Here is a 21278-nt window from a genome sequence, read left to right on the forward strand (position 1 = left end):
AGTTAATCGGATTACAATAAATATATAAAAGGTTTGGTTCGTATAAGTACATTTATAATCGTTTACAATAGATGAATAATGATATAATAATAAAAGTACTGTCACTTTTGTTTTCCGTCAGAGGTATTTGTTTTTATTGTTGACATAATAGAAAGTCATTATTTTCTTTTAGAAAGGTTAGTACATATTGTAAAGGCTTCGTTTTTAGTGTTTATAAAATACTTACCAATATGGAATAAATTAGGGTTTGTTCGTTTGACACGAATATAATTATATGTTCGGTATACACTTACGGTGTGCTCCTTTGGTGCGAATATTATTCGATGAGCATTTAGTTTGGTTTTTGTGACGCGGACATAATATGCTATATCCATTACTGTTTTTAGTGGTGTCAAATTTCTGAGAAAAGTTATTTAACTGGTCATATTGCAGTCAAGGCTTGTTTATGATTTTTTACATCATGAGTCAAGTTTGTAAAGCAAAACTATTTTACCACCTATACGATCATGGTGAAAGGGTTACTGCTGTGTCTGCTGCTGATAATGATGATGATGGGAAGGTTTATTTTCAAATTCCAAGAGATCATGTTTATTTTGTTCGTGTGGTGGGCCTAAACATATTTTGTTTTCTTGCAAATGTGACAGATTCACGATCTTGTCTGGTCAAATGCTCAGTGAAAATTACGTCGTTTGCCCGCGTTGATAATTTTACAGTCTGTTTAAAAATGTTGCAGCATTTTCGAGACTTTCCAACCTGTACCACTTTGTTGTTGTTGTTGCTTCCGTGTCAGATCAAACTTACCGGCCTCGGTGGTGTCGTCGTTAAGCCATCAAGTTCAAGAGTTTTTTTGTTTTTATTGCTTTAAGTTTTTACAACTTATCAGCATAATACAATGTACAACAAAATAATAAATATGATATGTACATGATATGTACAGGATTATGGTGGAAAGTGATTTAGCAAACAATAATAATAATATTAATAATAATAATAATAATTAATAAATTAAGGTTCTATTGACTTATATTATTTAATACATATAAGTCATTATTAAGTATACTGAGAGATACATGTATTATTGGTTTAATATACATGTAATCGAATAGTACTATACTGAATAAATAGAAGTAATGTTAATATTAACCAATTTGCTCCAGTAGCTGATCTCTAACGGCATTTGCTCTAAATAAATATTTTCCGAGATTATTAAGTTCTTTAGCATTGTCAGACGCTAATAGCTAGGTAAGTTTAAAAACGCTTGGACGTCTATGGTAATATGTTTTAATAAATATTATTCTTAAATCATTATATCGTGGGAACTGGAGGATAAAATGATACTTGTCTTCTATTTTATTTGTTTCACATACTGTAAACTTTCTCTCTGATCTTTCAATAGTTCTATACCTGACATAAGGCTGGTAGGTACAGGGTTCGCAGCCCGGTATCGGCTCCCACCCAAAGCGAGTTTTAACGACTCAATGGGTAGGTGTAAGACCACTGCACCCTCTTCTCTCACTAACCACTAACTCACTGTCCTGGACAGACAGCCCAGATAGCTGAGGTGTGTGCTCATGACAGCGTGCTTAAACCTTAATTGGAATAATCACGAAAATAAGTTGAAATGAAAGATCACTTGACTTGCTCTACTATCTGTTGCGTGGAGGAGACCATGAGGATATAGTCTGGGTTGCCGAACGTTTGTCATGTTATTTGTTTTCCACGTGGGATAGTAGAGATCTTGACATCGGTCCACGCTCTGCATGATCTGGTTTTGAACTGCAAATTGAGGTTGAAGTTTGAATTGGGTTTGCAATTTGTATCTACGTCGGAAACGTACAACTTGTACGGATCTGAGATTTTGCTTTTTTCAACATTACACTTTATATACCTTCTTGCGCATGTGTAAAAAAACGTCAATTCCTGTGATACCTATAGTATGACCGGTCCCCCATCCCAAGCATAAATCTGTAGTGCTGATGTTTACCGACAATACTAACACAGTGTAATTGTTCTGCGAATGTAAATGAAGGAACAGAAGTCACAAGTTGGTGATGTAGTTTCTATTTCACTTTCTAACGTAAAACATGATTTACAAGTAAACAACATGGTGATACAGATGTATACAAGTCTAAGATCTTAGGTGAACGATAGAGTTGACACTGCGACTGAGAAGCTCCAAGGGAATGACAGCAGAGCTGTTTTTCTTGGGTCCCCGCTTCGCTCTCTCTCTCTCTCTCTCTCTCTCTCTCTCTCTCTCTCTCTCTCTCTCTCTCTCTCTCTCTCTCTCTCTCTCTCTCTCTCTCTCTGGGTCTGTCCTTTCTGTTTTTGTCATGGTCTATTTTATAGAATCCGGCTCAAATGGTTATGTCTTAATGTGCTTTGGGAATTTATTTCCCGTCAATAGTGTTGCCCTAGGCAACATACTCAAGCTAAGACCTCTTGTGAATTGTGACATTAGTCGGCACATAATCATTATTTTGTCACATGATAAATTGTAATCGCTAAATGATGCAGATTCTGACAATAAAAAATAGGCACGGTTGTTGGCAGAGTGGGTATGAGATGGGGGCAACAATAACAAAAAATCCGTAGTATTCCTGATTGCTGTAATTTAGTTTCACACTAATTGGTCTGATTGCTAGCCCGAAAGTAACTAAATTCTAAGTTCGTGCATAATCGGCAGGTGACACCATAACAATTATTGAATCGTATATGCACAGCTAAAATATAAATTACATTTGAATATAGTTGTAAATGTTACACTGTGATAATACTATCAAGAAAACGTTGGAGTACAGAAAATGTCCCACCTCTTATAAACAATCAAGGTCACCACTCAAGACCACAGGAACACGCCCAGGGACACACCCAGACCCACAGGAAATAAATAATAAACTTGTATTCACATTTAAATTTTGTTATAACATACATCTTTTAAACAAAATAAAAAATAGCACTCGTGTCTGAAACATATTTTTTTAACATTTGCTAACATTTAACTACTGCTACTGCTATTACTGTCCCGTCTCGAATATCCCAATGTCATTTTCAGTGAAATAATCTCGCTTGAGCCCAAACAATACAGGTCTTGTCTCTAGAATCGGCGCCAATTAAATAAGGTTTAAACAGGTCAGGTCAGGTCAGGTCATAGAGATTAACGTGCAAATTCAAAGCAAGCTGTTGTAGCGCAGGTGTCGACTCATGTCGGCTCTTCCGTCCAGGATAAAAACGGATTTGGGGTGGGTGGTAGGAGGGGCCGCCCGCACTAGTAGGTGCAAGAGAACACCAGCAGCCTGAACAGGGTTGGTAGCAGGCGCAGGCATTTATGGTGATATTGAATTTTGAATGTTCCATAGGATTAAGTCCAAAATATAAAGATTGCGCATTTTTCATAAGGTAATTTGGCGCATAATTTGGAATGGTTAATTTTGATTAAGTTTGCCGAATAGTAGCTCATAAGTTGAAACCACAAAACCACCTTTTTATACCCTGGAGGTCAATACAAATTATCCGTTACACTAGTCAGACCACTGGTGATCCTTGTTCGGGTTGTAGAAGTTACACGTCTAAAAAAACCTATTTGATTGTGATGATGCTCTTGCGTAGAACAAGGTATTATAGACTTCAGTTCTGGCAAAATGTTTTCTAAGATTCGTTTAACTTCTGCAACTGGTCAAGGTGAAAAAAAATCCCTTTCCTTACGGCTTGACCGTATCATCAAACCACCACCACTGCTTAATGGCCACACCAGCAATGTTTTTATCTGCATATAATTGGGCTCTCAGCTGGCAAAATGCTATATCGTCAGACCCTTTCGTTAAGGCTGTTATGGTCTCGTCAATCTGATGGGTACATATAGATAGTTCAACCCACTGTTTCAGGTGTTTCAGCTATTCCACGCGTGGTAATATAAGTCTTATCCATATCACTCACATTTTCTGAAATGTATGAGCACTTCTTCCTTCCGCTGTGTAGCTGTAACAAACAGTCGATTCCAAATATCTATTGGACATCTGCGTCCTGTATTTGATAAATTTGTTGCCATTCTTCTCCTGTGGTTCAAACTAACGTGACTTCTCTTCAACACAGTCGTCTAATATGGGTATGGAAACTCATTTTACGTACCCATATCCAAAAACGGTTCAGGCACGCCCATCCCGGACTTAACCTCTGACATCGCCAGTGGCCACTTCCCGAACACAATCTTCTAATATGACTAGGGATCCAAATCAGTAACTTTTATAGGCAGGCCGTCCGGGGCAAGTTGGTCGCGAGAAGTAGAACGTCAGCACAATTTTAGTAATTAAGACAAATTAAGTAGGTCAGAGAGTATCTTGGGAGGGGGAAGCGGGGGGGGGGGGGGGGGGGGGGGGGGGGGGGGGGGGGGGTGTTGGTGGAGAGGGGCGTTGTGTCGGAGGTCAGCCAATCAGAAGGCCGTCTTTGGTCACGTGACCTAGATCATTTTCATACATGGCGCAAGAGTAGCTCCACTACCAGTTTTTGGCTGACCAGTAAGGCCAGATTTGAAACAGACTGTAGAAAGTAAGTTTTAAAATATGTATTTAAATTGTATTACGTGTGGAGTCAGTCCACCAATAGCCAGCGGTGCCAACATTCCTGGTATTGTGGCGATTGTGTTGTTGATTCCAAAGAGAACGCCAGCGTACCTGAAATGAACAGTGTTTATTATGAGACTGTATAATAGCATTGGTATTATAAATCATTTCGTTATAATTGGTAGTAGTAACTCTTGTTGTTTTTAATAAACGTTACTGCCCCAAAAATATTAGTAATTCCATGGATGGTGGTCCGAGTAATCAATTACATTGCAGTTAATGTATACATACGTACGTATGCCAATAACACACAAACACTCTTGCCCAGTGGTAAAGCGTTCATTCGAAGTGCGGTCGATCTAGGATCCTTCCCCGTCGGTGGACCCATTGGACTATTTCTCGTTCCTGCCAGTGCTCCACAACTGATGTAACTAAGGCCATGGTATGTACTATCCTGTATGTGGGATGGTGCATATAAAAGATCCCTTGCTGCTGGTCGAAAAGAGTAGCCCATGAAGTGGCGACAGCGGGTTTCCTCTCTCATTATATGTGTGGTCCTTAACCATATGTCTGACGCCACATAACCGTAAATACAATGTGTTGAGTGCGTCATTAAATAAAACATTTCCTTCCTTCCCTCCCTCTCTCTCTCTCTCTCTCTCTCTCTCTCTCTCTCTCTCTCTCTCTCTCTCTCTCTGCTTTTGTTGGACTGGTGATAGGGAGCGGGAATTAGCTTAGTCAGTATAGCACTCGCCTGAAGTGATGGTTGGATCTGATTGCTGTTTTTTTCCTTCCCAACCAATTCCCTTCGACTGCTATATTAAAGACCGTGGTATGTGTTGTGATGTCTGTGGCAACGTGCAAATAAAAGATCCCTTGATGTTAATAGAAAAATATAGCAGTTTTCCACCGATCAGGGTGGTGTGGTGGTCAAGCCATCGGACATAAGGCTGGTAGGTACAGGGTTCGCAGCCCGGTACTGACTCCCACCCAGAACGAGTGCAAAACCACTACATCCTATTCTCTCTCACTAACGTATTTTTATTTTTTTATGTCGTCTATTTTGTCATTTTCTTACACAAGTTCTGGGCCGATTTGGCTGAAAAGTTGTAGGTAGTTCGTGGCCGGGGGGGGGGGGGGGGGGGGGGGGCTGTGTAGAAACAATGTGTGTATATATTATATGCATTGACCTCTATCGCGAATTATGTATAATTATTTTTAAAATGTTTCTACCATCTGTTTTGTTACATTTTTAAAGAAATGTTCTGGGCCCATTTACTAGTAGTTGAAATGTGGTGGGTAGTTTGGTACTTCAGGGAGATTGATTGTATTAAAAAATATCTGTATAGGTGGTGTGTAGGGCTATTGGTCTCTATCGCGAATTTCTGTTTGTACAGCAATATCTATGAAACTTACAGGAACAAACTTTTAAAATTCTAGTTTTAATGTCTACTGCATATCATCATGAAAGTATCAAAATATTGAATTAATACGCTGCTTCCTTCTGGGGAAAGTAGGATTTTTAATGTTACGTCTGGCCCCTTTCAGACAGTTTTTAAACCCAAAAATATGTGTATTTCGAAAAGTTACAACAACAATGTGTTCCTTGTTATAATCTCCTCTTTAGAGCGCTGTGAACTGTCGAGTTACATTTTTTTATTTGTTGAAAATGTTCAGATAGATTTTGCAAATGAAAAATATACATATTTGCGCAGTATGTATCTTTAAATGTATGAAGGTCACAGAAATAACATTTATGTAGTAAGATTATTACTGCTATATTATCATTTGAAATATGAAATACCTCCAGCATGAGACGGGAAAACAAATATCATACCGTCATACAATTTCGATCGACATATTATCTTTTCGACACTCTGTTTGTAATTGCATGTATTGCGAGATTTTGCGAGATAATGACGTCATTATCATCCTGAACGTAAACAAGAAAGTGCATTTTTCCTCTCGATATTGAAAATGATTCAAGTCAGTCTAGTTTAAACAATATAATTTTATTTCACAAAAGAAATGGATTTGCAAACAGGTCATTGGCAGTACATAATTTGCACTCAATCATAAAAAAACAAGTCTAAAAGGCCATGCGTACACGTACCCACGTACATAAATATACCCGAGATATGACGTCATTATCATCCTGAACATAAATATACCCGATTTTCTCAAATTAACTTACATCAGTGATTCTCGCCCACATTACAGCAGTCAAACTTGCAAGTGACAATGTGATGTAGGATAAATAGCTTTAAGAAATTAAAACGTGAAGCGTTTTGACAATTTGAAAAAGTTATGAATATTCTGCTATACGTAAATTAAGGTCCAGAGGGTAATTATTATTACCATATAGCACTGTATGGAGGTCAAAACCACCATTATAAAAATGCATTGTTGTACGAATGTTATCATACAGAGGACAGACAAATAGGAAATATAACGAAATATGCCCACAGCTACAAATAGAAATATCATAAATATGTCTTCTATATCTATGAGCGTTGAGGTCATTGCATTCTAATATGAATTATTTGGTTTAAGCGTGATCCGAATTCTAAACATCTCTTATTTAACCCATTTATCAGTGGGAATATACTTTTTTTTATCTTTTTTTTTTAAAGATTTTATAAAAGGTACATATCTTGTGAAATACACTATGTTGATTTAAAGGACTAAATCCAGTTTCAAGTCAGTCTACCATGATCACGTAAGTAGTGTTCACACTGAAATATTATAATACACAATTGAAACTAAACTTGTGTTGTTATTTTTTTTAGTGCATTTAACTTTGGTTATTAATAATTATTTATACCCACTTGTTCCCTAAATATCAATAGAGCCATGGTATTTGGGTAGAAATCTACCCGATACACAATTGAAACTAAACTTGTGTTGTTATTTTTTTTAATGCATTTAACTTTGGTTATTAATAATTATTTATACTCTCTTGTTACATAAATATCAATAGAGCTAGGGTATTTGGGTAGAAATCTACCCGATATAGGGATATATATCTGTCAAAAACAGAAACGCATAGTTGATAGGGAAAGAAGAAAAGTGTTTGATTTTACAAAGTACCATGTTGCTGAATGACCATGTTTTTTGATGTTCCTGGAATGGGACAGCATGCCCAAATGCACCCTAAAACAAATTTAACGCACGTTGTGCAACAATTGCAGGAAATCGGTGTGAAATGGTCACATTTTGGCGCATGCATGTGAAACTCGGGGAAAAGATTGGGGTAGTGATGGGTATTTAAAGCTGTAATGCTCGCAATGATGTCTCATTTCCGTTTCGACGTTGACAAGTTACACGATTCCAAGACTAAGCCTGCCGAATCGAAACATTGCAATAGGCCGGCTCCAGCAGTCGCACGCCACAGGAACGTTCATCAGAGCACCATTTCACGTCTCTGGGACAGGTACCAGCAGTTTCAATTAGCTGAAGACCGGCCCAGAAGTGGAAGACCTCGCATAACAACTGCAGCACAAGATCGCTACATCCGGGTTTTGCACTTGCGTCACCAAACTGCCACAGCAACGAACACTGCTGGACGCATACCTGGTTTGAGAAGGGTGTCTGCACAAACCATTCGGAACCGACTTCGAGAAGCTGTTTTACGGGCTAGGCGACCGTATGTTGGCCCCGTTCTGCGACGTCAACACCGACATTTACGTGTTCGCTGGTGCACGAATGTACAGGGGTGGAACTTGGAAAACTGGCGGCGAGTATGGTTCAGCGACGAGTCACGTTTCCTTCTACAGCGACGTTATAGACGACAACATGTATACAGACGCCGCACTGAGCGTTTTGCCAACAACTGCGACGCCCAAGTTGACAGATTCGGTGGAGGGAGTGTCATGATGTGGGGAGCCATCTCATACAGCGGCAGAAGTGAACTTGTGTTCGTACAAGGCAACCTGATAGCTGTACGTTACCGGGATGAAATTCTTCGCCGTCACATGCTTCCCATTTTGGATCGACAGAGAGAACTCTTTCAGCAGAACAATGCCAGGCCGCATGCGATACGTGTAACAATGGATTTCCTACAGAATGAGTACATTAATGTGCTGCCATGGCCATCAAGATCGCCAGATCTCAACCCCATTGAACATCTATGGGACGAACTGGACAGACGTGTACGCCAGCGTGACCCGGAACCTCAGACGCTTCCGCAACTGTCACATGCACTGCAGAAAGAATGGGCTAGGATTCCACATGCCCGGATTCAGATATTCATTCAGTTTATGCCAAGGCGATGTCGCGCAATGATTGCTGCTGCTATTGGCTACACAAGGTACTGATTTCAGTGCCCTCGTGTGACGCTGTTTTGTGACGAAAACGCCTCCAGTGTCGTCAGTCCATAGGATGAACTTTGTCACATACTCATGTCAAATTTGACTGTGATACGATTATAAATAACGACATTATGCCACTTTGTATTAAAGAGATAATTCCATGAATATTTCGTCTCTGCGTTTCTTTTTTTATATTGTAATGGTCACACCTTAGGTGTCCTATTGCTTAATTAATTCTATTCTAGTGCAAATACGAGGCAGATAGCTTAGGTTCCAAAGTGCAGTTTACGAAGTACAACTGTAAAAACAACGGAATATTGTCGTGGATATTCATTGTGACTGTGACAAACGCAGGGGCAGCGCAGACGGTGCGGTTGGTACGGCCATGACTGTACCACTTTTCAAAGAGGTGCGGCCTTCACAGGTGAATTTGAAAGGCGAGTCTGGAAGTCTCGAGCCCTACCACTATATTTTACATTGTTTTACTATTTGATAAAATAGCTATATAGTGATGATTAGTCGTACATATAAATTGATTTCGCTAAGTTTTTAGCACACAATAACTTATTATTTCAATGGAATCGCCATAGTTAATTTATATTTAGCCTACTTCCGGGTTTTGAAGGACGCCGCCATGTTTACTTGAAGATGTGTTATAGTCAAGGCTATGTCAGACGAAATGGCTATAAACATAATTTATAAACGTTTTACATCAGCGGGAATATAGTTGAATGATATAATTACATAATTTAATGTTTAGATTTAATATCGGTTACATGTGTTAGAATTTATCAAACTTGTTTTGATCGTTAGACTGTATTGTCGTCAACTGTAGATTTGTGATTACCGTTGCATTGTTACGTTAGACTCCCTTAGTCTTTCACATTGCAGATTATTACGTAACTTAGGGAGGCAGGGAGCCAACTACTTTATTGTGTGAGTGTTAATGCAGTTATAACACAACTGAACCAGTTATTTTACAAACATTATCGGTTTACACCGTTTTGTTAGATTGGGTTGGTACTTATACTCCTTGTTCACGATATCGTGGGTTCCACGCGCAACGCCCCCTGATGGTACGTTTATTATTAGAAATGTGATTACAGATAACACATTTCAAAACAATGTCAACATTTTGGGTAAGTATTCATAGTTTTACTGTTTGGTCATGAAATAACAGAGAGTGTGATTTTACTGACACCCCCATGCTTATATATAAATAGCCCCAGAAAAGTATGGAAACATTTAAGGGTCATGCATATATTTATTGGCAATTTAAACAAAACACATAGCTTTTAATATGTTCTATTCTTAGTTTCACTCGATAAATATTGATTATATAACTGTTGAATCTTACTAATATGATGAACAATTTTTTAAAATGCCAACACTGTCTTGCAGAAGAATAATAATTATTATTACAGACTTTTCCATTGGAAAATGTAAATATTTGACTATAATTGAAAAACTAAACGTTTTAAGTTGACTTTTCTTCGTTCTTGTGTTGAAGTTTGTTTACTAGACATTACTACAAATGTGTGTACAAAAAGAGACATTTTTGACCTGTACGGTCCACCGTATTGTAACGTTTGTGATTTACCGCGATATCGTGGTAATCTCCCTTGAACGGAAGCCAGTGCTATGGTGTACTTCCATCAACTGTTTTAATGTTAGAACTGCATTTATTTGTCAATACAATGTCATGGACGTGATGCAGATATAGCAAAAATTGCAACCCAAGTATATTTACCTTCATATATGTTAGTACATTTCTTTATTTCTTTCAAACAGTTAAGTACCGCGATATCGTGGTACCCCAGTATACCTTTCGAAAGGTCAGGTTGCAAGCGGGTCGTATTTCGGGTTGGCGGGTTGCATTTGATAATTCTAGATCAACTACACATTTATTAGACAAACTGAAGGTACCAAACTGTACAACAACATTATGAAAAAATATGTTGTAATGGGCAACCCGAATTATAATGAAAATTTAACTACTAAAATAATATTTTAGTAAACCAAGTTAGTAAACATAACGTCAAACGGGTCGCACCGTGTTGACAAATCCTGTATTCTGATTAGTCAAATAACGTCACGTGGTACATCTGAAAACATATAAAAGCAAACGACGCCATTAATGGTGTCACTCTGTCGCAGGGCCGGGACGGAGTCGGTTGTCAGACCAGAATCAAGCAATGACTTTGAAACGAAATAAAGATCCAATTCCATCAGAGTACGTAGAGCACAACAGTAAAGTTATAGTCCATTTAAAGAACATAGCCTGTCTACAATTAAAGGTGCACTATCGTAAACTTTACATTTTACTGTAAGGCATTCAGAAAGGCAATTACTTCGAGTTATCAACGGCAAATTAACTGGATTATTCTTATCAAGTTATCTGCTGTGACCCGAATTTTAAGCTGGCATTTACAAGAAGACAATAAAGAAATATGTTTTCATGTACATAAGTATATAAATGAAATAAAACGTTTTCCTTTAAGTAGTAAATAAAGTATGGATCTTTAAAATTATTATTATTTATTTATTTTATTGTTGTTGTTATTATTGTGTAGCCATTACGTAATCCTTGCGATCCCTTGTTTGTGTTTTGCGTTTTCTTTTATCAAACCTGCTGTCTAATTATCGAACACATAGAAAACTTTACTGCGTCTCTTTTTTTTCTGTTTCCTTTATTTTTTTATTTTTTTCTCAATAATATTTATTTCTGTTCATATTTAAATTGCAAAACTATATTACTATCGTAATATGTATGTATTTTGGAGAAGGCCTAGTAAGTTGTATAACTTGTGCCTAATCCATTTGTTCTTTAAAAAGCAATAAAATATGTTTCAATCAAAAACAGGTTTACTGTGCGATTAGAATTACGTGTGTACCTGGGTGCAAAATCCACAGTGTTCACCATGTACCCCGAGTTACAAAGGCCCTCGAACGCCACGGCGATAGTGAGTAGTGCCACGGCCAGCATCCGCTGTTCACAGGGCACAAATCCAACTGATACCAAACAGGCCGCACTGCCTAGAAATGCTTTCACAGAAAAGAGAGAAAAAAACCACACATGTTTGTCAGATGTACAATGCACTACTTACCGATTTAGACTATTTGCATTGTCATATACTAGTACCACAATACACAGTCACCCTAACGATTAATTAATTTAACAAACATGGATGCAGATTACTAATCTGAATGCATTCCATGTCACAATGTGACAAATACGACAGTTTAGATGTGTGAATTAGTAGTCTTACTTATCCTTCACACTACACAGACAAAGTTAAACATCAGCACCGGTCTTTACAAAGATGACACTCTGGCGGTCCTCAGAAATACATATCAAGGTCATACAGAAAGCCCAGCGACCAACCGGTGTATATACAATCCTATTCAAATCACCCTCCCAACCACAGGTACCCCCAAACATAAACCCCAAGTACTAATAGTATAGTTACGGTACATATATATTATATAACGTAACTATAACACATTCGGCGTTATTGGTTGGGGGTACCTGTGTTCCCATCACCATAAAGCAGAAGCCATCATCCATCGGCAAAAGAACCTTATCCTTAACTTTCAGTTGCAATAACTTCATTGAAGTTGCATCTCCTACAATAAAGCTCTGAAAGCAAGTATTTATATGGGAAACTATTCAGTTCATCTAAACTGAAGAACGCGGAATTAATAAAAGAAAGAACAGAGCAAGAAATAGCATCTGGTTTAACATCTCGTATACCATGACGATAAACGTTGGAAAGGTATTCCTCAAATTAATACGTATCCTGTGACATCACAACTGAACACGTCTGGACACGTTCAGGGGTTTTCCATTGACGTTCAACTCCACGTTAACATCAAAGAGCAAATATTAGTGAGAATAAATTAACAAGCATTAGATTGGTTGTGATCTTCAATCGAAGAAGATTTCTTAATACAGTACCACATCGTACATTTATATTGGGTTTTCTCGATCAGTCTAATGTTATCACAATGGATCGTCATTATTAATCTATTGGAAGCACATGGCTTATTGTTTTCAAAATGGTTCATTTCAATATGTTGGGTTGACATAGTTGGCTTATCAGTATCTATCATTTCGAGTAAAATACAATTCACAGTGATTACAATCAAACTGTTTAGTGCCATGAGCTATCTTCATGTGACGTCATACGTTATCTTTCCATGAGAAGGTTATTCCACACATATCACAGCTGATTAAACTTATTTTGTAAGTAAATAGTTGTACACAGTCCACACGATTCTCGTCAAACTGACAAATGTTAATAGCAATGTCATCATTCCAGATTTGGCCACCGAAAACTTGTCACCAGCAAAATCAGTCTGACATCTCGTTTCATTTCCCGTACCTTCTGTAGAGCTTCTCAAATATCCCGATGCCATTTTCTCCTTTCAAAATAGAGCGCAACTAGACACTAAAATGTACCGGTAAAGATAATCAACGTATGTTTTCTCTCTAGTATTTTCGATGAGCGAACACTGATCATTCTATATCTGGGGGTTTTATGGGCAATATCTGAGAATATCTCAAGATGTCCTGGGGGCTTTTTTTCTCACTCAGACGCCATACCCAATGCTGATACCGGTCAGCGTCAGTACTTTATATGGACACATGCACAAGGCTGACATCTGGTTTCAATTGCATACATTCCCCTGAAGTCACACACCACATTATCTGAAAGGTCAGCACACGGTTACCAAGGTTCACATCTGGTTTCAATTACGTATATTCCATTAAGTCACACAGCACATTATATGAAAGGTCAGCACATGGTTACCAAGGTTCACATCTGGTTTCAATTACGTATATTCCCCTGAAGTCACACAGCACATTATATGAAAGGTCAGCACACGGTTACCAAGGTTCACATCATTTTCATTATGTTTAGTTCTTCCTACGCTACTTGAAAAGAGGTTGCTATTACATACACGTTTGTTAAATATTATATACATCAACTCAATCAGCCAAACTGGGGAACTGATAATGGTTTCATCACACACGCGCGCGCACACACACACACACACACATAGAGGGAGGGGAGGTCATTCGTCATTCAGTATACACAGGGAGGTCGTTCACCCCATCCACGCGCTCTCTAGCAAGTATTTAGGTCAGAAGTCCCCCACGCCGTGACGTCACGAGGTCAAGGTCAAGGGCGCTTAGTGTACATTATAGTATAGTGTTCGCTTTTAGGTTTATCATAGTTAATAGTATATGTTCTGCTTTCATTAGCAGAGTCCTATGGCAATATCTACCGTTACTACTTACAAGTTGCCTGGAACAATCTTCTCGCATTCTGTGTACTTATGAATCGTTTTCGAAGAAAATCGGCCAGCTGACCTCCACTAATTGACGTCACTAGCATTGCCGTGTATGGTACAGCGGAAAGAACGCCATTCTATAAAATATATCTTGCATATAAATAGTTATCCATATAGTTAAATACGACCGACATTCTATTAAAACATAAATATAAGTAATTAAATAGCAGAGTTGTTGCACGGCTGTATCTATTCTAAAACTAGTTTGTTTTGTTTAACGACACCACTAGAGCACATTGGTAATTTTGACATATAGTCTTAGGGAACCCGCTACATTTTTATTTCATTAATAGTAAGGGATCTTTTATATGCACCATGCCACAGACAGGATAGCACAGACCACGGTCTTTGATATACCAGTCGTGGTGCACTGACTGGAACGAAAAATAGCCCAATGGGCTCACCGACGGGGGTCGACCCTAAACCAATGAGTATTCGTCAAAAGGGAACCAATCAACTGGCATGTAACTCCATAATGAATAGTTAAAATGCATATAAAACATATATTTATTAAGTTTTAAACCCGTACCAACTCAAATAAAAACATTTGAAAAACAAGTCAGTGTAAATAAAAAGGTTTCTTAACAAATTACCGTCAAATTATATAGATTAAATCTTGTTTCTAACACAGGGGTGAAGACAAAACGCTAGAACGACAAAAGTATGAAGCTTAATTGCGTTGTCACTGAAGTAATCGATAATGCAGCAGACAGAGACATGTGGTAGAACTGTGCGTGATTTACCTTGGCTGCCTCTGTGGTGCCCTGCATTGTAACAAATTACCTCAGTTGTAATACCTGTAATAAAAACTGCCCTGAATTGTAATACTGACTTGAATTGTAATAAAAACTGCCCTGAATTGTAATAAACTAGCTGGTTATTCTCAAATGGTCCATTCCGCTATTGTATGCTCCACAGCTATATTAAACGTTTTGGTGTACGCTATTTGTGAGTGCGAGTGGAAACCTATTTGATTGACAGTCGAAAGGAGAAGCCTATGTGGCAGCAATGATTGTCTTAAATACAAGAAACTCAACAGCCTCAAATTGAAGAAATGCGGTGAGGTGTCGTTAAGCACACGTTCCTTTCCATTTTTGGTGTTATTCAAGTCAGTATCTTATTACAATTCAAGGCAGCTCTGGTTATTACAAATCAGGGCAATTCTATGTTACAATTCAAGTCAGCTAGTTTATTACAATTCAGGGCAGTTTTAATTACAATTCAAGTCAGTATTACAATTCAGGGCAGTTTTTATTACAATACAAGGCAGGTATTACAATTCAGGTAATTTATTACAATTCAGGGCACTACAGCCCGTTCAGTTGGCAAACGGGACTAAAGACGTTTCTACCTGACGCGTGGTCGGTTTATTTTATATATGTGTTTGGCGCACAGACGGTTTTGAGATATCATGGTAACTGTTATTCGATTGCAAGAGACTTGTACTTTGTTTTGTTTAACGACACCACTAGAGTACAGTGATTTATTAATCATCGGCTATTGGGTGTCAAACATATAGTCTTAGAAAGGAAACCCGATACATGTTTTCATTAGTAACAAAGATCTTATATATGCACTATCCCACATACTGGATAACACATACCACAGCTTTTGATATACCAATCATGGTGCACTAGCTGGAACGAGAAATAGATTTTGAGAGAGAGAGAGAGAGAGAGAGAGAGAGAGAGAGAGAGAGAGAGAGAGAGAGGGGGTAAACAGACAGAGTGAATGACAATGCATTCATTCATTCATTGAATGTAGCTTAACGGAGTATTGAATTTCAAGATTAGATTTACATTCAGCTTGTGCTACAATTTATGTCATTGGCGGATCCAGAGGGGGTGTCACAGGGGTCTTTTTAAATGACGTTTTATCTTTATTTCAAAATTTAAATACAAACTTGTCAATTTTAGAATTATATGACCCCCGCCCCCTTTACAAAATCCTATATTCGCCCCTCTATGCAGGCCGTAATGATGTTTTTCTTAAATCTGAATAAACTGAGCCAGTCTTACCTTCTTGATGTCAAACTTTAAGACTTCGTTCATGAACGTGGGCAGGCCTGTGATCAGCGTATAGTGCATCCAGTTATTACACAGGTGTGCAATAAAACACACCAGTACCGCGCGAGATTTGAAGATCTCCAACCACGGTGTGTACTTCACCTGTATAAGCATAATTATACATCCTACTTATTGCAGTCCATCTCTGGACCACGTCTTGTAAATACTCTATATCACACATCTAATAACTTTTTCAATTTCATTTGTAACTTTATTATCCCCAGATCAATGACAGTGTCTGGATTAGGGAATGAATGAATGAATGAATGAATATTTAACGACACCCCAGCACGAACAATACATCGGCTATTGAGAGTCAAACTATTGTAAAGACAGGGTTAGGGAGACTTGATTCACTGCCTTACAATACAGTAATCATATTTTAATCAAACAAATAAATAGCAGACATTTAGTATCGATAGACACACCTAATAACTTATTTCAGGCATGGTGGAAGCAAGTGAATATTGCGGGGGGGGGGGGGGGGGGGGGGGTGTCGACTGAGATAGCGGACCTGGGTTTCTAGGGTGATCCGGGTGCAAAATTGTCCTGTCTGTATCCTACAAGTAATATTAATTCACCGTAACAAATGCTGGTAAATGTCAATGATATATATTTTTTTTTTTTTTTTTTTTTTTTTGGGGGGGGGGGATCCACAATTATTGGAGATGGGGTCTAAAGTCATAACAGAGTTACCAGTATGGGTGTTTGTTTTGGGTGTCCTCCAATATAAATTCTTTATTCTTCATAGTTGAAATATTCAAATAGTCGACAGAAAAAGTTGAAATTTATTTTGTTTAACGACACCACTAGAGCACATAAATCTATTAATTGGATGTCATACATTTGGTAATTTTGACATTTTTAGTCTCAGAGAGGAAACACGCTACATTTTTTCATTATTAGCAATAGATCTAGTATATGCACCATCCCACAGATAGTGTAGCACATACTACAGCCTTTGATATACCAGTCGTGGTGCACTGGCTGGAACTAGAAATAGCCCAATGGGCCCATCGACGGGCATCGATGCCAGACTGATCGCGCATCAGGCAAAAGCTTTACCATTGGGCTACGTCTCGGCACTAATCGAAAGAAAAATGTAATTGATTGAAAACATAAAATAAGACAGTACTGACCTCGTCTGTCAAGGTCCCAATACTCTCTACAATGTACTTCCTCTCTGCCTCTGATATTGTACTATGTTTTCTAGGGCTGTCCGACACCACAACAACCCACATACACAACCAGAGGAAAGTGCCGCCACCTACAAAAGAGATTACCCCTCCATGCGGGCATGAACTCTGTATAAACATAGACTGTAAACAGTATATTATAATTATTCTCAGGATATTGCCGCGAGTTAAAAGTTAAAAATTAAAGAGTTTTTAGACATCCTTACTACGTACCAATGGTGTTAAAATTCACCAGCACATGGAAATGTCTAAAAGAATCTTGATATCACGAAACTGCATCCGAGACGGGCGTGATTTGATCTTTTTCACTTTGTATTTTTGGTATAGAAAGCAACCACATCGGTTGTTGTTAATTTGGAGAAAAAAATACCTTTTTAAATATTATTACTCTTTTTACGATGGTAATCACGAAATTAGTTAAGTATACTAAAAAAAACCCACATGCGACAACACTAAAAGTAGTTCGAATGTGTATGGTAATTATTTTAAAGATACTGTATACGTATATAGTATTTAGAAAATAAAGATTATACAAACGATTTCATGTGCGTATAAATGTTCTATTTTGATATTTATTTGACCAAATATTAGTGATGTTCCAATGATCGATTATAATCGAAAATTGATCGCTTTGATTCTATCGATGTGATCGATTAAAACATCAATAATCGATTGTTAAGTGTAATAGATTATAGAATTCAGGAAAATATGCTGGGATTTGGGTTTGTTTTCATGTGCATCAAAAGAAAGATATTAAATAATTAATAAAGGTAAAATGAGCCATTTATAAGTTGAACACGAGACTAGGTGCATTGTCTTCATAGATCAAATCATTCTTACGTTCATAGTTCTACTGTATTTTTAGCTACAGTGAAAATATAGAAATGATTTTAATTTTGAGGTGAACAAATTCATGATTCAATTATCTCCCTTGTTAATTATTATATTTTAATTATTGAGGTCAATGTAACTTCATCGTTTTCCAATCTGATGATTACCAATGCATCTGATCGTATTTGAAAAATAAAAACATGTACTTTAAACAGTTGTAGCTATAAAATGGATATGATGTGTAATTACGATAAAATATCTAAACTTTATATACGAGTACGAGTGGGTTTATTTGGAGGATCGTTTTGTCAGGTATGTTTGCACGACAGTATTATTAAATAATTATTAATTAAATAATTAAATAAAGATAATTTTTGTTCATATTTCTTTTAAAAAGTTCATGGTCAATTATATTTTCTGGAAACGTTCCAACGGTACAAATATATCAGGGCATTACGTGTTTTCGATAGGATAAACGAAAGATATTAACATAAAGATATTATAAAAAATAAGGAAAATATATACAATAAATAGACCATTTCATGGTGGGGGTTTTCGAATATGATTAAAATATGGTTTCGCAATTCGTGAAAATATTGTTTTACACACCACTCGTTCACATAAAAAGCGTATTCGAATTTGTTTTTTAATGAAATAGCCTCTCTATATAATGCCAACAATTAATATATCTCTATAGTTATTGCATAACACCGGACATCACAGATCAATCAGAGTTCTCTGTCCAAAATTGCATTTTAGATTACTTTAAGACATGGTGTAATATATTAAGGCAATCCGTTTTGAAAAAAATATCTTTGGTTTTAATGCCTGAAAAAGTATATCTTTTCATAACACGTAACCCCTTTTTGCACGATAGCTCAATATGGCCCCATGACTAATTGCATAGTGGCTTAAAAGTGGCACTACGCTTGCGAAAACGCAAATATGAAAATGCACAAGTGTGCGCATGGAAACCGGCACACTAACGCGCACAATAAACTGTTAATGGAAAGCGTGAGTTTATCGATACATAAAGAATACTACACGAGTGGCCATTAAACACCATTTGTCTTACAACGAGTTGTTTTAAAACGTATCTAACGAGCGAAAGCGAGTTGGATATGTTTTTAAACAACGAGTTGTAAGATAATTGGTATCTAACGGACATGAATGTTGTGGGCCTATTCTATTTCTTACATATCCTGATAAAAAGTTTTAAAATTAATTTAAATGTTTTTTCCAACGAAAACCTATATATGGCCCTTGTGCTTATAGTTAACTTGTGCATCACAGACAAGTCAATTTCAGGTTAACTTGTATGTCACTGAGTGATCGATTCGACCGTTCGTTTTCTTCCATTGGATGGTATGACATTGGTGACCTGGCCATCACCTAGAAGCAGCCAGTCATATATCTTTACAAGTTTAACGCACGTATATGTGTTAACAAGTATGTTAACGAATGATGTTCTTACTAAGGGGTATGTAAGAAAATACATTTTACATAGTATCTTTTTTCACATACGCGATTCCGCGCGCAGGCATTCAGTGCGTCAAAAAGAAACGTCGATCGACGAGTGCTGGTTTCCGAGCGAGTTTGCCAGCGTGGTAACACCATACGACCCAAAATACACCGAACCTGTGTCTGGATCTGGCAAGTGTCACAAACACACTATGTCTGATGTATTTTGATGTTAGAGTCTAACTGTAACTGTATGCGTTCATATCTTTAGATTAATTTACTTCTATAAACACCAACCATAAGTATGAAAAATCCACATTGATTAATATTTATAGGATATTAGGCTAACTAAGCTTCTATTTCGTATCATGTTTTTGTCTCGAGTGAAATAATTTTCAATTGTCACGAGCTTTAACGAGTTCATGTACTCGACTTGTGAAGTACCGCAATCAGAAAATTGGTTGTATATTTTGAATCTTGTAATATTTGCTTCTATCGTACCTGTGATATAAAAAATGGATCCCCAACCATTATCAAATCCGTTAGCACACAGCAGCCCAGAACCACTAAACGTGATGATGTTGCCGAGAAACGCCCCTAAAAGTTAAATAATGTTTTTAATGCATTCAAAATGTGAGCAAAAAATTTAAAAGAATTAGACATATGCTAATTTTGTATAAGAAACTAATTTACCAATTACTAAACATCAATAAAGAATACATTTAAAAATCAATATTTATTTATTTATTTATTTATTTATTTATGTAATTTGTTAATTTATTAATATATTTTTAAAATATCAGTTTTTTGAATTTTATGTATTTATTTATTTACCTGGTGCAGCCAATACTTACTGCTTACCCATCCAGACAGATACTACATACCTGCATAACACAACCCCACCAATTTGCTTCTTTCCAAGGGAGGCGCCCACCTCCCCCACATGGCCTGCATGGCGGGGAACATCACGCTCTGGTTAGGAAGCGGCAAATTAGATAATTATTAGTCAGGAAACACAAATTAGGGAATTATTAGTCAGGAAACACAAATTAGATAATTATTAGTCAGGAAACACAAATTAGATAATTATTAGTCAGAAAACACAAATTAGATAATTATTAGTCAGGAAACACAAATTAGATAATTATTAGTCAGAAAACACAAATTAGATAATTATTAGTCAGGAAACACAAATTAGATAATTATTAGTCAGGAAACACAAATTAGATAATTATTAGTCAGGAAACACAAATTAGGGAATTATTAGTCAGGAAACACAAATTAGGGAATTATTAGTCAGGAAACACAAATTAGGGAATTATTAGTCAGGAAACACAAATTAGGGAATTATTAGTCAGGAAACACAAATTAGGGAATTATTAGTCAGGAAACACAAATTAGGGAATTATTAGTCAGGAAACACAAATTAGATAATTATTAGTCAGGAAACACAAATTAGATAATTATTAGTCAGAAAACACAAATTAGATAATTATTAGT

At 37.1% G+C, this 21278-nt stretch overlaps 1 protein-coding gene across 1 annotated transcript in view; it reads right to left on the reverse strand.

Annotated features, from left to right (window-relative positions):
* LOC121389732 (sialin-like) overlaps nucleotides 1-21278 on the reverse strand; it is a 37059-nt gene that overhangs the window by 447 nt on the left and 15334 nt on the right. Inside the window, exons 4-10 of the mRNA XM_041521382.1 lie at nucleotides 20663-20750; nucleotides 20280-20375; nucleotides 17430-17557; nucleotides 16243-16392; nucleotides 14172-14301; nucleotides 11761-11911; nucleotides 4577-4667 (exon numbers count right to left, since the gene is read on the reverse strand). Of these exons, the coding sequence (XP_041377316.1) occupies nucleotides 4577-4667; nucleotides 11761-11911; nucleotides 14172-14301; nucleotides 16243-16392; nucleotides 17430-17557; nucleotides 20280-20375; nucleotides 20663-20750 (834 nt within the window). The remainder of the gene's footprint in view (nucleotides 1-4576; nucleotides 4668-11760; nucleotides 11912-14171; nucleotides 14302-16242; nucleotides 16393-17429; nucleotides 17558-20279; nucleotides 20376-20662; nucleotides 20751-21278) is intronic.

Source organism: Gigantopelta aegis, chromosome 15 (genome assembly GCF_016097555.1).
Source record: "Gigantopelta aegis isolate Gae_Host chromosome 15, Gae_host_genome, whole genome shotgun sequence".
Taxonomy (NCBI): Eukaryota; Metazoa; Mollusca; class Gastropoda; order Neomphalida; family Peltospiridae; genus Gigantopelta; species Gigantopelta aegis.